Source organism: Silene latifolia, chromosome 3 (assembly GCF_048544455.1).
Source record: "Silene latifolia isolate original U9 population chromosome 3, ASM4854445v1, whole genome shotgun sequence".
Taxonomy (NCBI): Eukaryota; Viridiplantae; Streptophyta; class Magnoliopsida; order Caryophyllales; family Caryophyllaceae; genus Silene; species Silene latifolia.
The window spans coordinates 79781739-79808889 of NC_133528.1; the positions used below are offsets into that span (position 1 = coordinate 79781739).

The window sequence follows — 27151 nt, forward strand, 5'->3', positions numbered from 1 at the left end:
TGACAACATAAAGGATTTTTATAGGATAATGCTAAATCGTCATTGGATGGTACAAAACATTTTCATAGACCTTTATATATATATATGGTCCATCATTTTAACACAAATTTTAAAATAAGACGACCTCATACGGTTACAAAATTTGTTCATTTAATGCTAATAATTGAGTAAAGTATAAGACCATCTCACAAAAAAATTACTATCATTTTAACGACCTCCTAGGTGTTGTAAGTGATTTCCATTTTAGTTGCACTTTTGTTGACGTATCTAAAGGAGTTAAATAACGTCATTAGTTAATTATGTTTAGCACGAAGACTTAGTTGAGTTAGATAACAAATTAATTCTTACTTAATAAATAAAGAACAATAAAAGCGCGATTTAATTGCTGATAATACACTAGGGAATACCTGCTTGGAAGCTGCTGTTATTGCTGATTGACGGCCACCTGCGACTCGACTCGCCAGCTCGGTTGTGAAGGTTAGTTTGAGGTAGAACCTGGTGAGTGACTAAGGGAGGGAAATCAGAGTCAAGGTTGTTGGAAGCATCTTCTGGTGACCCAAGACGTATGTCATCTGGCATTTCTAGCTGCATTAACTCGCTTGGTTGGGCTGGGACCGCGTTGGTTTGGGCTTCCGAGTCAGACTCAGCCTCAGCCTCAACATCATCTTCTTCCTCGGCTGCTACAGCTGATGGTGCTGCTGCTTGGAGGGTGTACATTGTGGCGGTTGTTGGGGAGTGAAAGTGGGACCGGACTGAGGAGGAGGGTGTCGGGTTTGAGGTCGAGTGTTCCGAGACCGCGGGCTTTGATTGTATAGGCAGTTGTTTGTTAGGGTCGCGGCTGTGGTGGTGATGGTGATAGTCCATGAAAATTGACTTGACTTGGTGGATGATGAATAACTCTTCTTGGACCTAACACACAACAAATTTAAAATTAAGAGTATTTAGATGAATTAAAAATTAAATGTTCAATACTTTCGATGCATAAAAACAATTTATTGACTACTTAGTAATTATTTGCTTAAAAGTTTTGAGAAATTAATTTAACAATATGAAAAAAAAAACCTCAAATAATACAAAAATATTTAAAAATACTACAGAGATGGACTATGAAGAGAATATTTACTTACTCGTTCAGTAGTGCCCAATTCAATTACACCATCGATCACAGGAATGCATACTACAGTCTGCAAGTGAAATTACCATCAAAAATATTACTTCGTGCATAAAAACTTCCTCCACTATTGTTAGGAATTTGTGCCTTGAATTTGTGTCGAAGACGATTAAATTAAGACAGAAACAAAGTTAAGCAAGTAGCTCTTTGCGGGTCGAAGTCTGACGCCTGAAACTAATTGAGGTGCTTGTGTGCGTGCTTTAGTTTCCTAGTGTTTTCGTTTATGTTTGGAAAGGGTGGGTCCCTCCACCTTTCCTAATATAATATAATTTGGTCTTCGTCAGTTTTATGCGAGGTACTTCGCTACTTTGTTTCTGGCGGGTTTCGGTTGTATTAGGAAATTAATTATATGAATTACTTAATAATTTCCTATTGGTTTATTTCTTATTAGTCTAGATATTTTATCTTGGGTGGAATAAATATATAAAGACCCAAGTTTTATTCTAGGTTAATTAAGAGAGAGATTTGAGAGCACAATAAAGAGGGTCGATTTGTGAGGTTCCTTCTGAAGAAGAAAACTCAGTTTGTTCCGGACTCAATTATTGGTGTTCGTCTGTCTTTGAAGATTGGAGGAGTTTGTTCAGATCTTGGTAGGCCTCAAGATTATTTGTCCTTCGTCTTATTGGGGTAGTCTCTTTTGTTCCTTTGAGACTACTATATTTGTTGGTAGAATAGGATATACTTTTGGCTCATATTGAGCGCGTGTGTCTGGGTCTCTTTGTTGTACTATTTTCTCCGGATAGTGAAATTTGATCTCCTCGCGGGGTGGACGTAGCGATTATTTTCTTGGTGAACCACGTAAATCTTTGTGTCAACTCTATTTACATTCGTTATTTATTGTTCTTATCGCCTTATCAATTAACTGTTTGGGTAACGGGACGCCTCCGTTACAACAATTGGTATCAGAGCTAAGGTTCTGATTTGGGATCGCTTCACATTTGTAATTGTTTTTAGGCGTTATTTGGGTTTCTTGATTTTCGGGTGAAAAGATGTCTTCTTGAATGTTTTGAATGTTGAAAAGTTCTTTGGGAGAAATAGTTTTGGGCTATGGCGATTAAAGATGAGAGCTTTGCTTAGACAAAGCAAGGCGTCGGTCCGTTATCTCAAAGGCAAATTCAGCAGTAGTTCGTCGATGCGAAGAAAGAAAGGCAAAGACAGATCGAGATGTAGTCTTGGAGGAGAAGGCTCATTCTTTAATTACGTTATGTTTAGCGATCACGTTATGGTTGAGGTTGCCGAGTGAGGAAGCTGCTATAGGTTTGTGGTTGAAGTTGGAATCTTTGTATATGACAAAGACTCTAACCAACAAGTTGCTTCTTAAGCAACGTTTATTTGGTCTTCGTATGCAAGAAGGTACGTCTCTCAAGGACCATCTAGACCGTCTTAACTCTATTTTACTTGATTTACGTAATTTAGATGTTAAGGTAGATGATGAGGATGCTGCCTTAATTTTGTTAGTTTCTTTGCCAAATTCGTTTGAGACTTTTGTGGAGTCTTTTGTTGTTGGTAAAGATTCTTTGACCCTAGAGGAAGTGAGGTCAGCACTTCACACTAGGGATTTGCGCCGAGTAGCGTCGGTGGTCTTTGTAGACGGTAGTCTGTAGGGCTTGTTGTGAATTCGGAGGGTTCTAGTAAGGGTAAAGCCAAGTCTAAGGGTCCTCGTAAGAATGTCCGCAATTCCGCAAGGAACCCGGTCATTGGAAAAATCGGTGTCCTAAGTTGAAGGAAGTTTGGTGTTTTCTGTTGCATTGCGCAAAAGGTTGCTAAATACGATTCTGAGGAAGATTATGCTCTCGTTGTTGATGTTGTTCCACGTTCTTCGGATAGTTGGATTTTGGATACGGGATGCGTTTATCATATGTGTCCTTTTAGGGAATGGTTTACTTGTTATGAAGCTTCACATGGGGTTAATGTTGCCATGGGTGACGGGTCTATCCGTGAGGTGCTTGGAGTTGGTACTATTCGGGTTAGGACATGTGATGGTGTTGTTATCTTTCTAGAAGGTGTTAGGCATGTTCCACGTTTGAAGAGAAATCTTGTTTCACTTGGAATGTTAGTTGATCAGGGCTACAGTTTTCAAGGTGATGGTGGATCGTTGTGCGTTGGTAAGGGTTCTTCTGTTACTTGGAGGGGTGTTAAGGAAGGAACTATTTATGTCCTTCAAGGCACATCTTGTTGTTGGAGCATCGGTAATCATTCTTCTGTCTCTCTCGAGTCTAAGTTGGGGCATATGCAACTTGGATATGTGAATGATACTTTGAAGCACATCCAGTTTGGGTCACTTGGGTCACTTGGTGATATTCTGGATAATTCGGGTTTGGATAGCTTTAGTGAGAATGGTAGTGTTGACAGTAAGGTGGAGTCTATTCCGGTACAGGTCAAGCTACAGGGTTCTCAAGACAAGCTATCTACTTTTGTCTCTGCGCCTCAATGAGGCGGTCTGCGCCCCAAGAGGTGGGGCGCTTTGGGGCTCCAGGTGGAGCTGTTGTGGCTCTTGAAAGAGAGCCGTTTGAGGGGTCATTTGAAACTTCGACGGGAGTTTATTCTTTGGAGCTTTTGGGTTAGACTATCTTGTCTAACAATTTGTACCTTTGATGGAGGTAATTTGTGCTTGCTTAGAATGTTGTTTTTGTTTCGTTTCGACTTGAGTTTTGTTGCCTTGGTGTAGGCATTTCTGTGGTGGTCATGACACCTAGTTTACTCAAGTGAGACATTTGTTTTGTTCGTGGCATTTGTGTTCTTTTTGGTACAGTTTGGTACGACGGTACATTAAGCCATGTAGTTTTGGAGGAGATTTTGTTTTGGGATCACGTGTGTGTTGTTTTGGTACACCGTTCCATCTTAGTGACATTTGGTATCTCATATATTTGTGTTGGCGTTTGGTAGCTTTTGCCCTCTTCGGAGTTTGCTACGTTTGGCCTTCCTATTGGTATGAAGATATGTTGGGTACTTAGTACAATTGGTAGTTTTCAGCTTACTACATTGGGTACTTCGTATATTGGTCACATTTGTTGCACACTTGGTTCATTCGTCCGTTTTGGGAGTTGTGTTCAAGTCAGTGGAGACTATCGTGACAGATAGTGACTTGTGGATCGACTCTATTGAAGCTGATTTGGGGTTTGGTTCTTGATTGGGTTCGTGTTTGAATAATTCAAGTTAAGGTGGAGATTTGTTAGGAATTTGTGCCTTGAATTTGTGTCGAAGACGATTAAATTAAGACAGAAACAAAGTTAAGCAAGTAGCTCTTTGCGGGTCGAAGTCTGACGCCTGAAACTAATTGAGGTGCTTGTGTGCGTGCTTTAGTTTCCTAGTGTTTTCGTTTATGTTTGGAAAGGGTGGGTCCCTCCACCTTTCCTAATATAATATAATTTGGTCTTCGTCAGTTTTATGCGAGGTACTTCGCTACTTTGTTTCTGGCGGGTTTCGGTTGTATTAGGAAATTAATTATATGAATTACTTAATAATTTCCTATTGGTTTATTTCTTATTAGTCTAGATATTTTATCTTGGGTGGAATAAATATATAAAGACCCAAGTTTTATTCTAGGTTAATTAAGAGAGAGATTTGAGAGCACAATAAAGAGGGTCGATTTGTGAGGTTCCTTCTGAAGAAGAAAACTCAGTTTGTTCCGGACTCAATTATTGGTGTTCGTCTGTCTTTGAAGATTGGAGGAGTTTGTTCAGATCTTGGTAGGCCTCAAGATTATTTGTCCTTCGTCTTATTGGGGTAGTCTCTTTTGTTCCTTTGAGACTACTATATTTGTTGGTAGAATAGGATATACTTTTGGCTCATATTGAGCGCGTGTGTACCGGTCTACTGTTGTACTATTTTCTCCAGATAGTGAAATTTGATCTCCTCGCAGGGTGGACGTAGCCAGTTATTTTACTGGTGAACCACGTAAATCTTTGTGTCAACTCTATTTACATTCGTTATTTATTGTTCTTATCGCCTTATCAATTAACTGTTTGGGTAACGGGACGCCTCCGTTACAACAACTATATTTAATTTTATAAATTTAATTAAAATAGACCTTGCATATATAAAATAAATGTATAAATCAAATAAAATGAAAGGAGTACGATGAAACAATTAATTCCTATGTACCAATTAATTGTTTAATTATATTTATTATTCGTGAGGAAGATCATAAGCATAAATATATAACTCACAAGAAAAAAAATGGTGTAGGGAAGTACACGAACATAAATTACTGTTCATAAAGGGTAAAATTCGAGTTGTTAGACGTTGGATCTATATACAATCTTATATGATCATTAAAAAAGTAGGGTAGAATAGGGATCAATATCCAATTCAAAGTGATGGTTCGAATCCGATATCTAAATTAAAAAATCCTAAATTTAGATACCATTTCATTTAAATATTTCTGATATCTTATGTTCGGATATCTAGCAAGGATCAGATCAAGATATCCACCGGATACGCATATTTCGGAATTTACAACAATAATTAAGTTCGAAACAATATTATATTCCTCAGTTTTACATGATGATTTGCTTTTGGTTTGCTACATAAGATTTATGTATCCGGGCCCTTATATGTTGTTCTTGTATTTTATCTCTCTTTTAGGTTATCATATAAAGTGTCTAGTAAGTAACTAGTATAGACCCCGTGCAATGTATGCACGGTATCTATAGAGTTTTAATTTTCAGTGTATTATTTATGGAATTTAAATTGACAATTCATTTATTTTTCATGTATCTTCTCATTGTATTTTGATTAGAGAAATAAAAATTTAAATCGTAAGAAGTAATGAAATGAGTATTTTTTTGAAACTATTTTTTTTTACCGAGAAATTAATTATGTTAATTTATGAATATTTACCAATAACATATTTTTTAGCCGCAACTCTTTATCATAAAAACTCAATGAATTTTTAACAAATATTTACTAATAACATATTTTTTAGCCACAACTTTTTATCATAAAAATCAACGAATTTTTATCATAAAGTTCTTTTAAAAAAAAAGAACTTCTTTATCATAATAAGATTAGAGATAAATTTGGGCAGAATGTGAAATATTGAATGTTAAAAATATTTAAATACAAAAGATTATGTCCATTTAAAAATACCAAGCACTATTATAGGAAATATGTTTTAGGCGGGAAAAATTAGAGTTTCGCCTATTCTTACAGTAAATAGGGAATTATACTTAAAACAGCGGTGAAAATTCAAAAAATATGAAAAAAATGGAACATAAACCATGGTGCGAGTATCACCTTCTAAATACACTAATAAAATCAAAAGTTGATGATAAGTTACTCATATTAATCAGAATTTTAGCCGGTCCTCCATAAACAATCCCAAGTTATCATCTTCCCCAAATAATTTCAAGTCGATGTACCGTTGTCTCATTTTTCAAGAATAAGTTAATATTGACAAATTTCGAACATAAATTATACTAATTATTTATTAACAATGCTACCAACAAAATCAATTAGCACTCAATTTATTTCATTTTGAAAAAATAAGATAAAATACCTGTATTCGAGCACTCTGGCAAGGTTCCGTTTGACAAGACAATGTTTTTAATCGTACAAATAACCAAGGCAAAGAAGTTAGATTCTTTTGAATTATAATAAAAAGTTCAAGAAGCTAAGCTAAATAAAGAGAGATTTTTTATATGTCATTTTTCATATTAGATACGGCGTACTTATTTTCTTAAATAGTTTTCAATAATATAATACTCTTTTCGGCTGGCTTTAATATTTATTTGCTTTCTGATACAAAAGCTAAGAAAATAATTATCTAGGAGAAGTAATCAAAAGCAAAATGTTCTAAAAATTAAGGCAAATTGATGTGAAAAGGTAATCAAAAATAATAGTAATCTGAATTATTCAATATAAAAAAAAGCAGGAAATTTAATTTGAGTGGGTGGAAGTGATCGTGGCGTGAACATCAATAATTATATATACTCTTGTAAAACATTTTTTTGTTAAAATAATTAAACGACGGACACGTGTCATCATGGTTCTAAACAAATTTTTTTCCTTTTTTTTAATGCAAGCTTTCCGTTATATTTTTCTTTTAGGTCATGTTTGGTAAACAACATATTCCGCAAAATTTTTAAATCTCAATATAAATAGTAGACTGACCAATCAATCTATCAATCACGTGTTTTGTAAATGATATATTGTGATAACATATTCGTAAGTGTCATGTGGATATTAGATTGATGGCGACTCAATCGACCTCATTATGAGCTGCATCATGAGCACTACCACTTCTCAAATCTCGCTTAATGGTTTCTCTATGCATCCTTTTATCCTTCTCGTGGCATCCGCAAAGGGGATTCTCTCTTCCCCTTTTTGCTCATTAATTATTGGTATGGACGTGCTTTTCTTCCTCATCCGGAATGCTTGTTTTGACAGGAGTTGGTTCCCTTCCCTATTGGAAATCACGATATTTTTTTCTCCTACCTCCTTTTTCTCGATGATATTCCTCTCTTTAGTGAAACAAATTTTTCGAGTCGTATACATTTCTCACCCTCCAGTAGTTCTGTTGATAGATTTATGTTAGAACCGTCCCTTGGCTTATCTCACCCCTCTTCTTTTGGGGTGTATTTGGGGTTTTCGCTCACTGACAAGTAACCAACCATTATGATATTTAACCTATCACTGACAAAGTTCTTGGTAAGGTAGCTTGTTGAAAATTAAAATTTCTCTCAAAGCAGGCTGACTTTGCCTTATATATATCCTCCAACAAAATTTTTATCACCGCATCCATCTCCTCAAATGAAATCATGTCACTCTACATAACAAGTCTTCAGGTGGTTTGGGTATCCGCAGCTCCAAGACCGCCACTCTCACTTTCTCCGCCCGTCTTTACTGGGGAAATCATTTAACTCACGACATTTTCTCTTCCTCTACTTTATTTGGGAAATACATTAATGGTCATCGTCAACCTCTCTTTCGTTTTTTTTTCGTGGCTCTCATCTTTGAAGTTTTGCCGGTCTCGGGTGTGCTACAATTAGAGAGTCTTTAATTTTATCAATTGGCCTGGGGAGTCGATCCATCTTTGGGATGACAATTGGATCTCTTTATTTGGGTCCTCTTAGATCCGGCCATTTTTATTGGCCCTTTACTGCATTCCTCTTATTCCCGCATTATGTCTTCCATCTTGTGTTACGATTCTTGGAACATAAATAATATCGAGCTCTCCCTTCATTCCTTGTCACGACATCTCAATCATTCTCGCCACCACTATACCCTCCTCTCCTTTCCCCTACCAAGCCATTAGCTCTCTTTAATGCTCTAGCAAATTCTCCACCAACCTAACATATTCAATACTTTGTCCCTCCCTTGACCTCTCTTTCTTCTCTAGTTATGGGTCGTTGTGATCTATCCATACTTAGCCTCAGATATTCTTATTCACATAGCTTTTTTGGTGGGATAGACTTTATATAAGGCTACTCTCTCCTCTAAGGGGATGATGCTTCTCCTCTCTCGTGTTTTAAGCAATCATCATCTCGAGAACTCCCTCCACATTCTTCATTCGCGATACACCGTCCGCAGGAGCGGTATGTGATTTTACCCCTCTCATCTAAATTTTACTCTCTCGACCTTTAACTGTAATATGTCCAGCACATCCCAAGGAACTCTTTTCTCTTTCTTCTCATGACGTCTTTGTATTCGACGAAATAATTTCACTTTTAAAACTGTTATCGAACCCATTAAATCTTTTTGGATCTCGTTGGTCTCAAATCAATGCTCAACTTTTTTTTTATAAAATGTAAATATATATTTATAAAAAAAGGATCACTATATTGTGAGAACGGGTTATATGTCGGAATGACATTATATCCCGTCCCACACCATACAACAATAGTCCACCAAGCAAAACACTATCAGACCAACAAAAATAGGCCCCAAAAACAAACAATTATAGGCTGAAAGACAAAAAACAAAATCTGATAAACAAAATCAGATTGTTGTCGACAAAAACCCTAGAAACTCGCCACTCTAGATCTGTTAGAACACAGTTGGTTGATGATGCCAAGTTTCATTGTTATTTGATTGTTTGCTCTTAGTTACAAGTGCTTAGTGTTTGAAGCAATCAAGGACTTCCATAAAGGCTCAAAATGATCAAGATGAAGTCAAGAAAAAGATATCTCCAAAGCCTTAGTCAAATGTTGTAAGAGTAAGTGTAACATTCTCATATTGTCAAGTGAATTGCAAAATCATGCAACAGTGCGATGCACTGTAGTTTCTAATACTACCGTATGGAGGAATTTTATACGATAAGTTTGAGTGTTAAAATCTTTACAAATTTCACATTTTCAAAGGTTTAACATTTGAAATATAAAAGTGAAAACAAATCTGAAAAATGAAATCACGAATCTCTCAAGTTTAATCCTCTAGATTTGCGCATTTGCTTTTTACCGAAATGGAAGTTTGGACTTGTCAAATTTTTAAAGCTAGAAATTGTTTTTTGCCACATTGGTAAATTGTCACATGTTGAGTGTTTGGGGAGTTGTTTTCTGAAAAAGACTAAAGCATTGTGTGCTTAAGTCTAAACCTAACACTTACCATCACTCAAAGGTTACTTATTTATTAATGAATTATATTACTCTAAGTTGTACTCCTTAGATGATCAAATTCACTATAAATAGAGAGTCTTTGCTTCATTTATTACCCAACACTTTCCAAAGCATTTATTGTGAAATCTTGCAAATCATTGTGCATTTAAAGCTTTGTTCTTTAAGTATTTGCAAAACGTTTTCCAGTTTTCCAGTTTTAAAGTATTCAAGTGTTTTTAAAAGCTGTAAACCTCCAAGTATCATTTTGTTGCGCTGTGACATAATGAGTTTGTTCCATGATTCTCGTGTTTAAATCTTAATTGTAATCTCCATGTTCTTAAGTTAACCATTGAGATTCTGACTCTGTAAACATGTGAGATAGAACTTATTAAGTCTTAAAGCCGAGTAGCTTTAAGTTTGAGTTGCAACCGGGGTTGGTTGGCGAGTTATTTTCATTGTAAGGGGTTTAGCAAATTTGAATAAATTTCTAAATAAGCAATAAAATAACGGTTGGACGTAGGCTCAGAGTAGAGGCTGGACCAATTTTTTAAACATCGTCTTATTTGTTCATTTACTTTTACGTTCGTTTACCTTTGCTTATTTCTTATTAATCTCGCTACCAGTTCCGTGTCACAGTCACTCATACTGTGACATACACCTGCTATAACTACTTGTGAACTCATAATCAATTGAGTTTCTCAAGTCGTGTACTTCATTGCTCTTACTTGTGTTACAAATTAACCAAGTTAAGGAGAAAATTTTTAAAGGTACACCTAATTTACTCCTTCCACCTCTTAAGTGTTAATCGTTCTTAACTCTTCAATTGGTATCAGAGCCTCGTGCTCTTGATATTGGTTAAATCCAAAGAGTTGATCGTATAGTTATGGACGATTCAAAACACACTAAGTATCCCGTTTTTAAGGGAGAAAACTATGCCTGGTGGAAACACCGCATGTAGCACTATGTCAAAAGTGCGGACTATGAATGTTGGAAGATCATTCAAAAGGTTCCCCTCGAAATCACAGTCACTAATACCGATGGTACTAGTGCCCCTAAAGACTAGGATAAATATGTTGAGGCTGATTATTGAAAGGTCGAAAAGAACTCAAAAGACATGTTCATTCTTCAATATGGCATTTGTGAACAAGAGATGAACCACATCTCCGGTTGTACCACGACCAAAGAATTTTGGGACACCCTAAGACTTGTTTATGAGGGAACGTCATAAGTTAAAAAGTATCGTGTTGATCTTCTCATGCAACAATATGAAATGTTCAACATGACAAGAGATGAGTCAATTAATAGTTTTTCTAGTATTGTCAATGACCTCAAGTGTCTAAGTAGAAACTTTGAATCCGAGGACTTAGTCCGTAAAATCCTTCGTAGCTTAACTGAAAAGTGGCAATCGAAAGTTATAGCTATCGAGGAAGCTAAAGACGTATCACTTCTCACCCTTAATGAACTAATGGGCTCACTTATAGCTCATGAGCTAACCCTCATGACGCGTTCTAGTGAAAGCTCTAAAGGGAAAGGGCTCACTCTCAATGCTCTCTCAAGTGATGTGGAGGATGTAGATGACGAGTTTGCAATGTTCACTAAAAACATTGTTGGAATGATTAATGGTCAAAACTCTCAGAGGTACAACAATAATACTAGAAAACGACATTTTCCTAAGAAAAGGTCAAGTTCCACTATTGGTTGCTTTAAATGTGGTGACAATGGTCACCAAATCAAAGAATGCCCAAAGTGGAATGACATTAAATCTAAGGAACAACGAGACTTTGCTAAAAGAGATTTTAAAAACAAAGTGATGTCGGCTATTTGGGGAATGTCTGATTCCGAGGAGGACGATATCCTTGAGGGAGAATTAGACGCCAAATTGGGCCTTTCTTCTCATCTAAATAAAGATGTTCTAAAGCCATCAAAGAAAGAACACGTCAAATGTCTTATGGCTCACTCGGTTGATTCAGATTCAGATTCTGAAAATGAGGTAAATAATCTCAAGAAAATGGTTCGATCCTTCTCTAAAGACAAAGTTTGTCTTTTTTAGACCAATTTATTGATAATTGTTGTGTTCAAAATAATAAGATAGAAGCTATGCAAGATGAAATTGAGAACATAGCTGAAGAAAATGTCAATTTAAAAGAGTGTCTAAATGAAGTTGATCAACCTAATACATCATTGTGTCTTGAAAAAAGAGGTTAAAAAGAATCTGATTTTAACTAATTAGGCTGAACTAACTCATGTCACAGAGACCTGCACCATGACATTAGAGTCCAACAAAGAAGTCGTGTCCCTCACTAAACTTGTGTCCTCGTTAACCAAAGAACGTGACCATCTTTTGATTGATTTAACTACATGTGAAAGTCAAAAGGAAGTTAAGAAATTGAGGAAAGAAAACCTTGTTCTCACTAACATTGTTAGCTCGTCAAAAGCGACAATAACCTCAACTGTTGCTTTTGATGTTGAAAAAGCAAACGAGTCTTTAATTAATCAAGTCGATGCATTAACTAAAGAACATGACTCTCTGCTAGCTGACCTCACCTCGTGTCAACGTGATAACAAACAAATTGAATAAATTGCTTTTTTTGCTAAGTGACGAAGCAAGTCATGCTAAACACGTTTTTGACAAAATGGGTCAATTAAATCTTGACCATCTTGTTAAAATAGAAACTTTGACCAAAGAGCTACATGAGGCTAAAGAGTGTTACAAGAAATGGGAAGGAAGCCATAATGTTTTAGAATTCCTAAGCTTAAAAAGAATGATGGTCTTGGTTTCAAATGCAACAGTAACACGCATTGTTGCATCGGAAACCAAGACCCGAGCAAAATTGATTTTCGAAGAAGAAAGTATGCTGGCCTTCCCGAGTATATAATTTGTAACTACTGTGACAAGATTGGTCATGTGTTTAATAGTTATGAAAAGAGAGTCCTTGACTTAGAAAAGAACACTAAAGTGGCTAAAAAGATTTGGATTAAGAAGGACTTGGCAAAACAAGTTTGTGTCAAGAAGGGACCCAAATTTATTTGGATTCCTAAACTAACTGTTTGATCTTTTATAGGCATTAGTGGAAGGCAGCCAGCAATTGGTACTTAGACAGTGGATGCTCTCATCACATGACGTGAGATGAAACTCAATTCCTTTCACTAGAAGCCTACGATGGTGGCATGGTGACTTTCGGTGACAACAAAAAAGGTGAATCACTGGTATTGGAAAAGTTGGTAAGTCAAAGTCACTATATGTCGACAAAGTGTTGCTTGTCAAAGGTTTGAAACACAATCTCTTGAGCATCTCACAATTATGTGATCGTGGTAACATTGTTGAATTTCATGCTAGTGAATGTAGAATACTTGATAGAAAAACTAGAGAACTCATTCTTGAAGGAAAACGTGTTAAAGATGTTTAAATGACTAATCTATGTTTATTGTTCGGTCAAACCCTATCATGCATGAGTGTCCAAAAGAATGATCCTTGGCTTTGGAATAAACGACTAGGTCATGTTAATGCTAAAACACTGAATACTCTCAGAAACTTGATCTAGTTGATGGCATTCCTAACATAAAATTTTAGTTTAAATCACTTTGTGATGATTGTGTTAAGGGAAAACAAGTAAAATGCTCCTTTAAATCCAAAAATATTGTTAGCACTTCTCAACCTCTTGAACTCATTCACATTAATCTATGTGGACCAATGCGCATCATAAGTAAAGGTGGAGGTCGCTATATTGGTGTTATTGTAGATGATTTTTCAAGATATGTGTGGCTACTTTTCCTAAGTTCTAAAGATCAAGCATTTGATGAATTTTTAATTTGGGTGAAAAAGGTCCAAAACAAATTTGGTTTGAAACTTGTCTCTTTGAGATCCGACCATGGAACCGAATTTGAAAATTTATCATTTAAGGCTTATTGTAATGAGAATGGTGTTAGCCATAACCTTTCGGCCACTAACTCCTCAACAAAATGGGGTTGTGGAACAAATGAACCGAACTCTTGAAAATATGGCTAGGACTATGCTTATTAGTTCTAAAGCGCCAAAGAACTTTTGGGCCGAAGCCGTCAACACTTCTTGTTACATTTACAATCGAGTCATGATTAGAAAAATCATTAACAAAACGCCTTATAATTTACTACGAGGAAGAAAACCTAACATCTCTCATTTAAAATGCTTTGATAGTAAATGTGTAATACCCGGATATTTTGGGAGCCACAAAGGATCTTGGGACATGTGAGGGGACCCACGTGTACTCGGAAGTAAAGGATGACCGTCCACTAGACCAAGTAAGACCTAAACTAGACCTAGTAGACTTCCAGTGGACCGAGTAGAACCTCCTGCGGATCGAGTGGCTGGCACTCGGTCGAGTAAGGCATATACTATCAGCCCAACAAAAATTGGCCCCAAAAACAAACAATTATAGGCTGAAAGACAAAAAACAAAATCTAATAAACAAAATCAGATTGTTGTCGACAAAAACCCTAGAAACTCGCCACTCTAGATCTGTTAGAACACAGTTGGTTGATGATGCCAAGTTTCATTGTTATTTGATTGTTTGCTCTTAGTTACAAGTGCTTAGTGTTTGAAGCAATCAAGGACTTCCATGAAGGCTCAAAATGATCAAGATGAAGTCAAGAAAAAGATATCTCCAAAGCCTTAGTCAAATGTTGTAAGAGTAAGTGTAACATTCTCATATTGTCAAGTGAATTGCAAAATCATGCAACAGTGCGATGCACTGTGGTTTCTAATACTACCGTATGGAGGAATTTTATACGATAAGTTTGAGTGTTAAAATCTTTACAAATCTCACATTTTCAAAGGTTTAACATTTGAAATATAAAAGTGAAAACAAATCTGAAAAATGAAATCACGAATCTCTCAAGTTTAATCCTCTAGATTTGCGCATTTGCTTTTTACCGAAATGGAAGTTTGGACTTGTCAAATTTTTAAAGCTAGAAATTGTTTTTTGCCACATTGGTAAATTGTCACATGTTGAGTGTTTGGGGAGTTGTTTTCTGAAAAAGACTAAAGCATTGTGTGCTTAAGTCTAAACCTAACACTTACCATCACTCAAAGGTTACTTATTTATTAATGAATTATATTACTCTAAGTTGTACTCCTTAGATGATCAAATTCACTATAAATAGAGAATCTTTGCTTCATTTATTACCCAACACTTTCCAAAGCATTTATTGTGAAATCTTGCAAATCATTGTGCATTTAAAGCTTTGTTCTTTAAGTATTTGCAAAACGTTTTCCAGTTTTCCAGTTTTAAAGTATTCAAGTGTTTTTAAAAGCTGTAAACCTCCAAGTATCATTTTTTTGCGCTGTGACATAATGAGTTTGTTCCATGATTCTCGTATTTAAATCTTAATTGTAATCTCCATGTTCTTAAGTTAACCATTGAGATTCTGACTCTGTAAACATGTGAGATAGAACTTATTAAGTCTTAAAGCCGAGTAGCTTTAAGTTTGAGTTGCAACCGGGGTTAGTTGGCGAGTTATTTTCATTGTAAGGGGTTTAGCAAGTTTGAGTAAATTTCTAAATAAGCAATAAAATAACGGTTGGACGTAGGCTCGGAGTAGAGGCTGGTCCAATTTTTTAAACATCGTCTTATTTGTTCATTTACTTTTACGTTCGTTTACCTTTGCTTATTTCTTATTAATCTCGGTACCAGTTCCGTGTCACAGTCACTCATACTGTGACATACACCTGCTATACCTACTTGTGAACTCATAATCAATTGAGTTTCTCAAGTCGTGTACTTCATTGCTCTTACTTGTGTTACAAATTAACCAAGTTAAGGAGAAAATTTTTAAAGGTACACCTAATTCACTCCTTCCACCTCTTAAGTGTTAATCGTTCTTAACTCTTCAATTGGTATCAGAGCCTCGTGCTCTTGATATTGGTTAAATCCAAAGAGTTGATCGTATAGTTATGGACGATTCAAAACACACTAAGTATCCCGTTTTTAAGGGAGAAAACTATGCCTGGTGGAAACACCGCATGTAGCACTATGTCAAAAGTGCGGACTATGAATGTTGGAAGATCATTCAAAAGGTTCCCCTCGAAATCACAGTCACTAATACCGATGGTACTAGTGCCCCTAAAGACTAGGATAAATATGTTGAGGCTGATTATAGAAAGGTCGAAAAGAACTCAAAAGACATGTTCATTCTTCAATATGGCATTTGTGAACAAGAGATTAACCACATCTCCGGTTGTACCACGACCAAAGAAATTTGGGACACCCTAAGACTTGTTTATGAGGGAACGTCATAAGTTAAAAAGTATCGTGTTGATATTCTCATGCAACAATATGAAATGTTCAACATGACAAGAGATGAGTCAATTAATAGTTTTTCTAGTATTGTCAATGACCTCAAGTGTCTAAGTAGAAACTTTGAATCCGAGGACTTAGTCCGTAAAATCCTTCGTAGCTTAACTGAAAAGTGGCAATCGAAAGTTATAGCTATCGAGGAAGCTAAAGACGTATCACTTCTCACCCTTAATGAACTAATGGGCTCACTTATAGCTCATGAGCTAACCCTCATGACGCGTTCTAGTGAAAGCTCTAAAGGGAAAGGGCTCACTCTCAATGCTCTCTCAAGTGATGTGGAGGATGTAGATGACGAGTTTGCAATGTTCACTAAAAATATTGTTGGAATGATTAATGGTCAAAACTCTCAAAGGTACAACAACAATACTAGAAAACGACATTTTCCTAAGAAAAGGTCAAGTTCCACTATTGGTTGCTTTAAATGTGGTGACAATGGTCACCAAATCAAAGAATGCCCAAAGTGGAATGACATTAAATCTAAGGAACAACGAGACTTTGCTAAAAGAGATTTTAAAAATAAAGTGATGTCGGCTATTTGGGGAATGTCTGATTTCGAGGAGGACGATGTTCTTGAGGGAGAATTAGATGCCAAATTGGGCCTTTCTTCTCATCTAAATAAAGATGTTCTAAAGCCATCAAAGAAAGAACGCGTCAAATGTCTTATGGCTCACTCGGTTGATTCAGATTCAGATTCTGAAAATGAGGTAAATAATCTCAAGAAAATGGTTCGATCCTTCTCTAAAGACAAAGTTTGTCTTTTTTTAGACCAATTTATTGATAATTGTTGTGTTCAAAATAATAAGATAAAAGCTATGCAAGATGAAATTGAGAACATAGCTGAAGAAAATGTCAATTTAAAAGAGTGTCTAAATGAAGTTGATCAACCTAATACATCATTGTGTCTTGAAAAAAGAGGTTAAAAAGAATCTGATTTTAACTAATTAGGCTGAACTAACTCATGTCACAGAGACCTGCACCATGACATTAGAGTCAAACAAAGAAGTCGTGTCCCTCACTAAACTTGTGTCCTCGTTAACCAAAGAACGTGACCATCTTTTGATTGATTTAACTACATGTGAAAGTCAAAAGGAAGTTAAGAAATTGAGGAAAGAAAACCTTGTTCTCACTAACATTGCTAGCTCGTCAAAAGTGACAATAACCTCAACTGTTGCTTTTGATGTTGAAAAAGCAAACGAGTCTTTAATTAATCAAGTCGATGCATTAACTAAAGAACATGACTCTCTGCTAGCTGACCTCACCTCGTGTCAACGTGATAACAAACAAATTGAATAAATTGCTTTTTTTGCTAAGTGGCGAAGCAAGTCATGCTAAACACGTTTTTGACAAAATGGGTCAATTAAATCTTGACCATCTTGTTAAAATAGAAACTTTGACCAAAGAGCTACATGAGGCTAAAGAGTGTTACAAGAAATGGGAAGGAAGCCATAATGTTTTAGAATTCCTAAGCTTAAAAAGAATGATGGTCTTGGTTTCAAATGCAACAGTAACACGCATTGTTGCATCGGAAACCAAGACCCGAGCAAAATTGATTTTCGAAGAAGAAAGTATGCTGGCCTTCCCGAGTATATAATTTGTAACTACTGTGACAAGATTGGTCATGTGTTTAATAGTTATGAAAAGAGAGTCCTTGACTTAGAAAAGAACACTAAAGTGGCTAAAAAGATTTGGATTAAGAAGGACTTGGCAAAACAAGTTTGTGTCAAGAAGGGACCCAAATTTATTTGGATTCCTAAACTAACTGTTTGATCTTTTATAGGCATTAGTGGAAGGCAGCAGCAATTGGTACTTAGACAGTGGATGCTCTCATCACATGACGTGAGATGAAACTCAATTCCTTTCACTAGAAGCCTACGATGGTGGCATGGTGACTTTCGGTGACAACAAAAAAGGTGAATCGCTGGTATTGGAAAAGTTGGTAAGTCAAAGTCACTATATGTCGACAAAGTGTTGCTTGTCAAAGGTTTGAAACACAATCTCTTGAGCATCTCACAATTATGTGATCGTGGTAACATTGTTGAATTTCATGCTAGTGAATGTAGAATACTTGATAGAAAAACTAGAGAACTCATTCTTGAAGGAAAACGTGTTAAAGATGTTTAAATGACTAATCTATGTTTATTGTTCGGTCAAACCCTATCATGCATGAGTGTCCAAAAGAATGATCCTTGGCTTTGGAATAAACGACTAGGTCATGTTAATGCTAAAACACTGAATACTCTCAGAAACTTGATCTAGTTGATGGCATTCCTAACATAAAATTTTAGTTTAAATCACTTTGTGATGATTGTGTTAAGGGAAAACAAGTAAAATGCTCCTTTAAATCCAAAAATATTGTTAGCACTTCTCAACCTCTTGAACTCATTCACATTAATCTATGTGTACCAATGCGCATCATAAGTAAAGGTGGAGGTCGCTATATTGGTGTTATTGTAGATGATTTTTCAAGATATGTGTGGCTACGTTTCCTAAGTTCTAAAGATCAAGCATTTGATAATTTTTAATTTGGGTGAAAAAGGTCCAAAACAAATTTGGTTTGAAACTTGTCTCTTTGAGATCCGATCATGGAACCGAATTTGAAAATTTATCATTTAAGGCTTATTGTAATGAGAATGGTGTTAGCCATAACCTTTCGGCCACTAACTCCTCAACAAAATGGGGTTGTGGAACAAATGAACCGAACTCTTGAAAATATGGCTAGGACTATGCTTATTAGTTCTAAAGCGCCAAAGAACTTTTGGGCCGAAGCCGTCAACACTTCTTGTTACATTTACAATCGAGTCATGATTAGAAAAATCATTAACAAAACGCCTTATAATTTACTACGAGGAAGAAAACCTAACATCTCTCATTTAAAATGCTTTGATAGTAAATGTGTAATACCCGGATATTTTGGGAGCCACAAAGGATCTTGGGACATGTGAGGGGACCCACGTGTACTCGGAAGTAAAGGATGACCGTCCACTAGACCAAGTAAGACCTAAACTAGACCTAGTAGACTTCCAGTGGACCGAGTAGAACCTCCTGCGGATCGAGTGGCTGGCACTCGGTCGAGTAAGGCATATACTCGACCGAGTGAGTGGCACTCGGTCGAGTGAACCGGTCACTTGGTCGAGTGACACTGTGCAGTACCCAATAAATGATATTTCTGGATTTCACCTTATCCAAACCTTTTATCCCCTTCATTCTTCTTCTCCTTACTTCTTACTCTAAACACTCCCCCCTCTCTAGATGCTCCTTAAACCTCTCCCATGACCTTCAAGCTTGGATTGAAGATGGAACATCCCTCCTAATTCCCGTTCTACCTTTGTTAGTCGAAATACCTCCTTTCTCCTTTGTCTGATGTTAATCTCAATTTGAGCTTTTACTGGGGGAGATTAATTAGCAATTAACTTATGTAATATGGGTAATTAGTGACTAATAATAAATGGTTTCATATTATTATAGTGTAGAATACATTGTGATAGTGTTGTATGATTTGTTTAGGATGAGACGGTTTTATGAGACGGAATCGGGTCGGATTCGAGTAATTTGTGAAGAATGCGAAAAGATAGGTTTATCCTACTCGGTTTCAATATTTTGTATGCATATGTGTCTGTCTTTCCTCATCATTGCATTTGTGAGTCGGTTGGTATGTCACATTGGTACTTGAAGGATTGTTATTCAAAACATGTTGGGATTGAATTCATGATTCGGTCATATGCTTAGTGTTGTTTTATATTTTTCATAATGTGGTTATGGTTGTGTTGTGTTGGAGGTCATTGGTGGTGGTACTTGGCTGTTAAGGAGACGTGAGACGGTTGGTAAACCGTCTTGCGCTCGGGTCGCCTCTTGGAGCTTCCCACTCTAAGAGGAATGTGCACATTAATGGCTTGAGTTAGGAGGGACTCGTGTGGGTGAGACACGACGTCTAGCAGGGCATCCAGTTGGTTTTCGGACCCGGTATATCTGGACATATCCTGGTACCTTATGGTGAGGTGTGGTGTCGTGGGCGTGTCCCTGGCACCGATGGATATGGGTATGTCTAGGCGTGTCCCAGTACCGACATGGTATTTGTGTCTCTCATTTACATCTTAGCATGTCGCATATTTATTTACTATGTTGTGTCTCATACTAAAGTATTGAAACTGAGGTGTTGTGTGTCTGTATAATTGTCACCTATTTTCGGGGTGGCCTGTGTCGATCCATATTATATTTCCGATCATATGGGGAGCAGGTTGAGTGCAGGTTGAGTTGGTATCACGTAGGAGATGGGACGAGCTTTGGACTTGGAGCCGAGTGTCATGTCATTAGAATAGTATAGTAGTCATGAGTTGTATCGTTTATTTCATTTATTCATTTATGCTTATGCAATTCACTAAATACCTTATTTATATTTAATTGTTTCTTAATTACAACTCCGATTTTACCGCCTTGGGAAACCGAGATGGTAACAACCTTCCATTACCTTGGCCGGGTAAGAAGGGGGCGTGACAAAATGCTTTGTTCATAACAATGGTAAAGACAACCTAGGCAATTTTGATGCTCGTATTGATGATGCCGTGTTTGTTGGTTACTCGGACCATAATAAAGCTTACAAAGTTTACAACAAAAGAACTATGAAAATGGAAGAAAGTGTTCATGCAATATTTGACGAATCTAATCTTTTTGCTTCCAATGAACATGTTGATGACGATGAAGAGGATGATAACTTTGAGCTTGGTATGATTCGCCATAAAATGGACGAAGTTTTTAATGAGGCTGAGCAAGAGTTTGAGCTACTGTTGCATGATGATGCTAGCTAAAATTCGGAGGGAACTAATCTTCCCTCATCTCAAGACGGTGCTAGTTCATCTAGGGGGAATGATGATGCAAGTGAGCAACCTGCTCAAACATAAACTAATGAAGAAGCAAGTGAGCAACCCCCTCAAACAGAAATTTCCCCTCACTCACCCTCACATAATAACCCTGATGCAACAGTGACATCAACCGTGACACCAGAACCAAACGAAGCCTCAAACACTTTTGTCCCTAAAAAACGGAAACACCAAAGTTCCACCCTCTCTCAAATTTAATTAGTGATCTAAATTCTGAAATGAAAACTAGATCATCGCTCCAAAACCTCTTTGAATTTGATGCATTCTTCTCACAAATAGAACCCACTAATTTCACCATGGCTCTCGAAACCAAAGGTTACATATGATCTCCTCCTAAATCTGATGCCACAACCCATGCCACTGTGACATGAAAGAAAATCACTTTCAATGAATTAAGGAAGATGACCAGAATATTGGGGTTGAAAATGAAGATGAAAACCATGAAGATGTTGGTAACTTAACTGAAGATAATATATTCGACAATACCCTTGAGCCATTGTTCTTATCACATGTTACAAATGAGAAAATCGTCAAAATCATTGGTGATAACTTGGAGGAAAACAAAGATGACAAGCTCATTCTCGTCAAGCTTGTTCCTAACAAAGAAATCAGGTTCGAGGTCGTTAAAAAAAAAAATTTGCTGAAAGAAGACGATTTCTGCCATAATCAAGGTGAATGTTACGTCTGGTATTTTATCAATTGGCTAGTGATACCATGAAGTCTCTTAATGAACTTGGGAAATTTCGACCTTTCAATGAAGAATTCTTAGAGCATATGCAAACATTTGAGGGGAAAAGTCACGAGGATATTGATGATGCTTGATTAACCCCATTTCTAGCCCACGTATCCATTACCCTAACCCATTATCCATTATCATAACCCTTTTTGGCTTAATGTTTTTCAAATTCTTTGGCAAACTGTACTTATTTTATTTATTGCACCTTGCCTTGCTTGTTGTTAAACTATGTCAAACTCTGTTCGTCACTATGTTTTGCCTTCCCTTGATGATGTCAAGAGAGGAAAGTAGTTTAATTATGTCTTATGTGTGACCCTTTAACTCTTAGGCTTGCGTTCACCGTAAGATGTCTTGCGACCTTGATTAGATGTTCTACTTAGGCTAAGTAGATTGACTCTTTCATACCTTGATCATGTTTTATATGTTTTATGTTGAATGCTTAAAGACCGGCTAACCATGGGTTAAGGGGGAATATCACACATGTTTAAACTTGCCATCATCAAAGGGGGAATTTGTTAGAACACAGTTGGTTGATGATGCCAAGTTTCATTGTTATTTGATTGTTTGCTCTTATTACAAATGCTTAGTGTTTGAAGCAATCTAGGACTTCCATGAAGGCTCAAAATGATCAAGATGAAGTCAAGACAAAGATATCTCCAAAGCCTTAATTAGTCAAATGTTGTAAGAGTAAGTATAACATTCTCATATTGTCAAGTGATTACAAAATCATGCAACAGTGCGTTGCACTGTGGTTTCTGATACTACCGTATGGAGGAATTTTATACGAAAAGTTTGAGTGTTAAAATCTTTACAAATTTCATATTTTCAAAGGTTTTAACATTTGAAATATAAAAGTTTGAAAACAATTCTAAAAAATGAAATTACAAATCTCTCAAATTTAATCATCTAGATTTGTGCATTTGCTTTTTACCAAAATGGAAGGTTGGACTTGTCAAAGTTTTAAAACTAGAAAAGTTTTGTTGCTACTTTGGTAAATTGTCACATGTTGAGTGTTTGGGGAGTTGTTTTCTGAAAAAGACTAAAGCATTGCGTGCTTAAGTCTAAACCTAACACTTACCATCACTCAAAGGTTACTTATTTATTAATGAATTATATTACTCTAAGTTGTACTCCTTAGATGATCAAATTCACTATAAATAGAGAGTCTTTGCTTCATTTATTACCCAACACTTTCCAAAGCATTTATTGTGAAATCTTGCAAATCATTGTGCATTTAAAGCTTTGTTCTTTAAGTATTTGCAAAACGATTTCCATTTTTAAAGTATTCAATTGTTTTTAAAAGCTGTAAACCTCCAAGTATCAGTTTGTTGCGCTGTGACATAATGAGTTTGTTCCATGATTCTCGTGTTTAAATCTTAATTGTAATCTCCATGTTCTTAAGTGAACCACTGAGATTCTGAGTCTGTAAACATGTGAGATAGAACTTATTAACTCTTGAAGCGGAGTAGTTTTAAGTTTGAGTTGCAACCGGGGTTGGTTGGCGAGTTATTTTCATTGTAAGGGGTTTAGCAAGTTTGAATAAATTTCTAAACAAGCAATAAAATAACGGTTGGACGTAGGATCGGAGTATAGGATGAACCAATTTTTTAAACATCGTCTTATTTGTTCATTTACTTTTACGTTCGTTTACCTTTGCTTATTTCTTATTAATCTCGCTACCAGTTCTGTGTCATAGTCACTCATACTGTGACATAGACCTACTGTACCTACTTGTGAACTCACAAGCAATTGAGTTTATCAAGTCGTGTACTTCATTTCTCTTACTTGTGTTATAAATTAACCAAGCAAGTTAAGGAGAATATTTTTAAAGGTACACCTAATTCACCCCCTCCCCCTCTTAGGTGTTAATCGTTCTTAACTCTTCACAATCACTCTCTCTAACTTCTTCATGAGCTCTCAATCTATTCCCAATACCTCATTCTCCATAAATGAGCTTTTCAATCCACATCAATTCTTGTCTCCTATATTTACCCCAATTCATACTCCTAATACGCATCTTCATCTCCTCAATAATGATTCGAGCAAGCTTATTGGAGCGAAGTAGGGTGAGTTCATGCTTACTTAAATTACGTTGCCTCCATATGTGGTAGCATGAGTAAGAGGGGTAGAAAGCATGATGTTGGTAAGGAATCAATGCTCAACTTGGTTCCTTACCAACATCATGCTTTCTACCCCTCTTACTCCTATTACCCTTATCACGATATCATTGGAACAAAATTAACATAGACGCTCCTTTTTGCTCACTTCTTTCGTGACGATATAAGCTTTGTTGTTCGGGATCCTTTTGGGTAGTGGTTAAAAGATTGGTCTTTTTGGAGTTGTGTTTTTAGCTCTTTTGTTGGGAGAACATTTTGCCTTTAATAAGTTCGTTCTCGAGTTTACTACTGCGGGTTTCCCATATTCATTTTACTAGTTCGGTTTGCCTTGTGGCTACAATCTTTTCATCAACAATGTGTATTTATTATGTGTGGTAGGTAGTGCTATCAACATTGTTTTGGATGTAGGAAACTATTAAAGAGCTCACCAGATTTAAAGATCATTCATGAAGTTAGACATTTTAAAAAGTTACTGTAGGGATTTTTGGTATGACCACACACAATAATAAATATAAGAATTGGAAAAATAACAAGGACATAATATTTACGAGGTTCACCAACTTGGCTACGTCCTCACCATAGTCGCATTAGAAATTTTATTGATCACTCAATTGATATACAATAAGGAATGAGGATACAAGTTACATAGACTAAACTCTCCTTTTATAGCTAAATCCCAAGCTATAACTTCCATGTAACTTATACTATATTCATGACTCTATCAATGTACAAGTAAGTTACTGGTCAATTAGTAACTCATCTTCATAATGTTTTAACAAGAAACATCTACTCCATAATGGAGGGATTTAACTCTAACAATCTCCCACCTCTCGACAATTATGGAAGTAACACCAAAACTTACTTTCTTCACCTAATGCGACCATGTCTTTGCTCATGCTAAATGCAAGAGCTCATCCAAGGTAATACCCATCCTTAACCATTTACCATTCAACTTTGTTCCTAAAGGCAACCATACTTGTCGGGCTTCACTCATCGTTTTCCGGGGCGTGCACTCCCACCTAAACGAAATACCCTTACATGCCTTATTAGAACTTCTTGAATTTTCGTACACATTTGAGCGTGCCAGTTTCACCTTGTGCGTTCTCGGACCACCTTCTGCCTTCAAGCCACCAATTTTACTCCCACAGTGCTTAGTGTAAGGCCGACTATGCATAGTTTTCGGATCCCACAACAAGTCTCGTGAACCAAATTCATTCTTCATCCCTCCCGCAGTTACACTACACCCTGCAGTGGTGTACAAAGTTCCACTCTTAGTCCCACGAGCTACCACTATAACTTTCTTGACTATTTTCCAGGAACTTTGCTCAAAGACAACCTTGTAGCCTGCTTCATCGAGCTTTCCAACAGATATCAATTTCTTTTTCAAATTTGGGATGAACATGACATTTGTTAGCTCCCACCTACCCTTAGTTGGGGTACGTATCTTAACATCACCTTTTCCCATAATCGACACCGCTTTACCATTTGCCAAGTAAGCAGTACCACACCTTCCACCAATAAATTTATGAAAGAAATTTTTATCCGGAGAAGCGTGAAATGATACACCAGAGGCTAATACCCAAGACTCAATCGGATCTTCGACACTCACTGCCAAAAAATCAATTTCATCCTCCACACCGAGCGCTTGTCTATCCAATTTTCCCACTTCTTTTTCCATGGAATCCGACTTAACGCCAAGGAAGATGTAGATTCTTTGAATACAAATAATTCGTTATTTGTATTTTCCAGAAAGCAAAATCTTTTCCATCGAATTTATCGAACAAAATTTTGCCTCCTTCCATTATTGTGAATTTTAGTGGATCGCTCTTCCCTCACCCGTCCAACCGGGCTCTGATACCAGTTTGTAGGGATTTTTGGTATGACCACACACACAATAATAAATAAAAGAATCGGAAAAATAACAAGGACACAATATTTACGAGGTTCACCAACTTGGCTACGTCCTCACCATAGTCGCACGAGGAATTTTATTGATCACTCAATTGATATACAATAAGGAATGAGGATACAAGTTACATAGACTAAACTCTCCTTTTATAGCTAAATCCCAAGCTATAACTTCCATGTAACTTATACTATATTCATGACTCTATCAACGTACAAGTAAGTTATTGGTCAATTAGTAACTCATCTTCATAATGTTTCAACAAGAAACATCTACTCCATAATGGAGGGATTTAACTCTAATAGTTATCAATGCTATTGCAAATAATTCTGGTTCGGATCTTAGTGTAGCAAGTGCCAACTTTACGTGGGATGCTCCTCCCTCCTTTATATTGAACTTTTGTATCTTTGACTCGGCAGTTTGTCTCGAGTTTTCAGTGGGATCTCCACCTTGGTTCTTTGCAAACTTTCTTTAGCAGTTTAATTTAACGTTCCACTTAAATAAAAAAAAAATAGCATACTGGTTGAAATCTACTATTTTTGAATATGTTGCTAATAATAACATATTGTAACAACATATTCAATTTATATATACATGAAAATTATCTAATTATTTAAAAATTATCTATCATATAATCTGCTAATTACCATAAATCTTTTAATTAATTATGCTAATTTAATTTGGTAGTGAGACGTGTTATTAAAATCTGTTAATCGTATTCTTCTAACGTTATGCGCTATTAAAAATATGCTACTATCGTTTGCAAAGTATGGGCTTAATCTTTTCTTAAAACGCAAATATATATTTTTCTAAGTAAATTTTTTTAGTTGACATGGAGTCGGAGGTGGAGTTGGACCTCCCCTATCCAATTTTAATTGCAAGTATTCCATGATTCCCCAAACGAGAAATTAAAATTCAGAATTAAATTCCACATGATTTTTAACAATTTATGTAATTGGATTTAAAATTAAATTACAATATTTTAATTTGTACAATTAAAGGCATCCCAGTTTTTTAAACACTATCTTAATTCCAATATGGTGTGTTTGGCAAATATTGTATTCTCAAATAATTCAGATTTGGAGCAATTTACATGTTTGACATACCTATTAAATTTACATTTTTAAATCCCTACCAAATCCAAGTAAGGCTAAAATAAACCCATTTAAAATCCACTCTCTAACCTCTCATTTCCAAATCTTTATTTCACTCTGTTAAATTAAAAATGAGGTATTTTAAATTAAATTCTTGTTGTCAAATAATTGTAATCTACTTGGTTATTACATGAGTGATATAATAAAATGACAAAGGTATGTAATGTAATACCTTGGCAAGGATAGCTCTAGAAAATTCTTTGCTGTCAACCTCATTAGCACCAGTTAGCCATGCATGTTGACCTTTTGCATATGCTCTCCCTGGTAACCTGATTAAATTATACTTGGTCGTCACCAATTCACATACAAAGTCTTCCACTTTCT

At 36.2% G+C, this 27151-nt stretch overlaps 1 protein-coding gene across 4 annotated transcripts in view; it reads right to left on the reverse strand.

Annotated features, from left to right (window-relative positions):
* The window catches only part of LOC141647739 (transcription factor BHLH42), a 34935-nt gene that overhangs the window by 3481 nt on the left and 4303 nt on the right, over window positions 1–27151 (reverse strand). For 2 of the 4 annotated variants that reach the window (XM_074456049.1, XM_074456048.1), the window contains exons 3-6: window positions 27000–27096; window positions 6672–6686; window positions 1128–1184; window positions 408–909 (exon numbers count right to left, since the gene is read on the reverse strand). In XM_074456049.1, the coding sequence (XP_074312150.1) occupies window positions 408–909; window positions 1128–1184; window positions 6672–6686; window positions 27000–27096 (671 nt within the window). The remainder of the gene's footprint in view (window positions 1–407; window positions 910–1127; window positions 1185–6671; window positions 6687–26999; window positions 27097–27151) is intronic. The other 2 variants (XM_074456051.1, XM_074456050.1) reach the window with 1 other exon arrangement.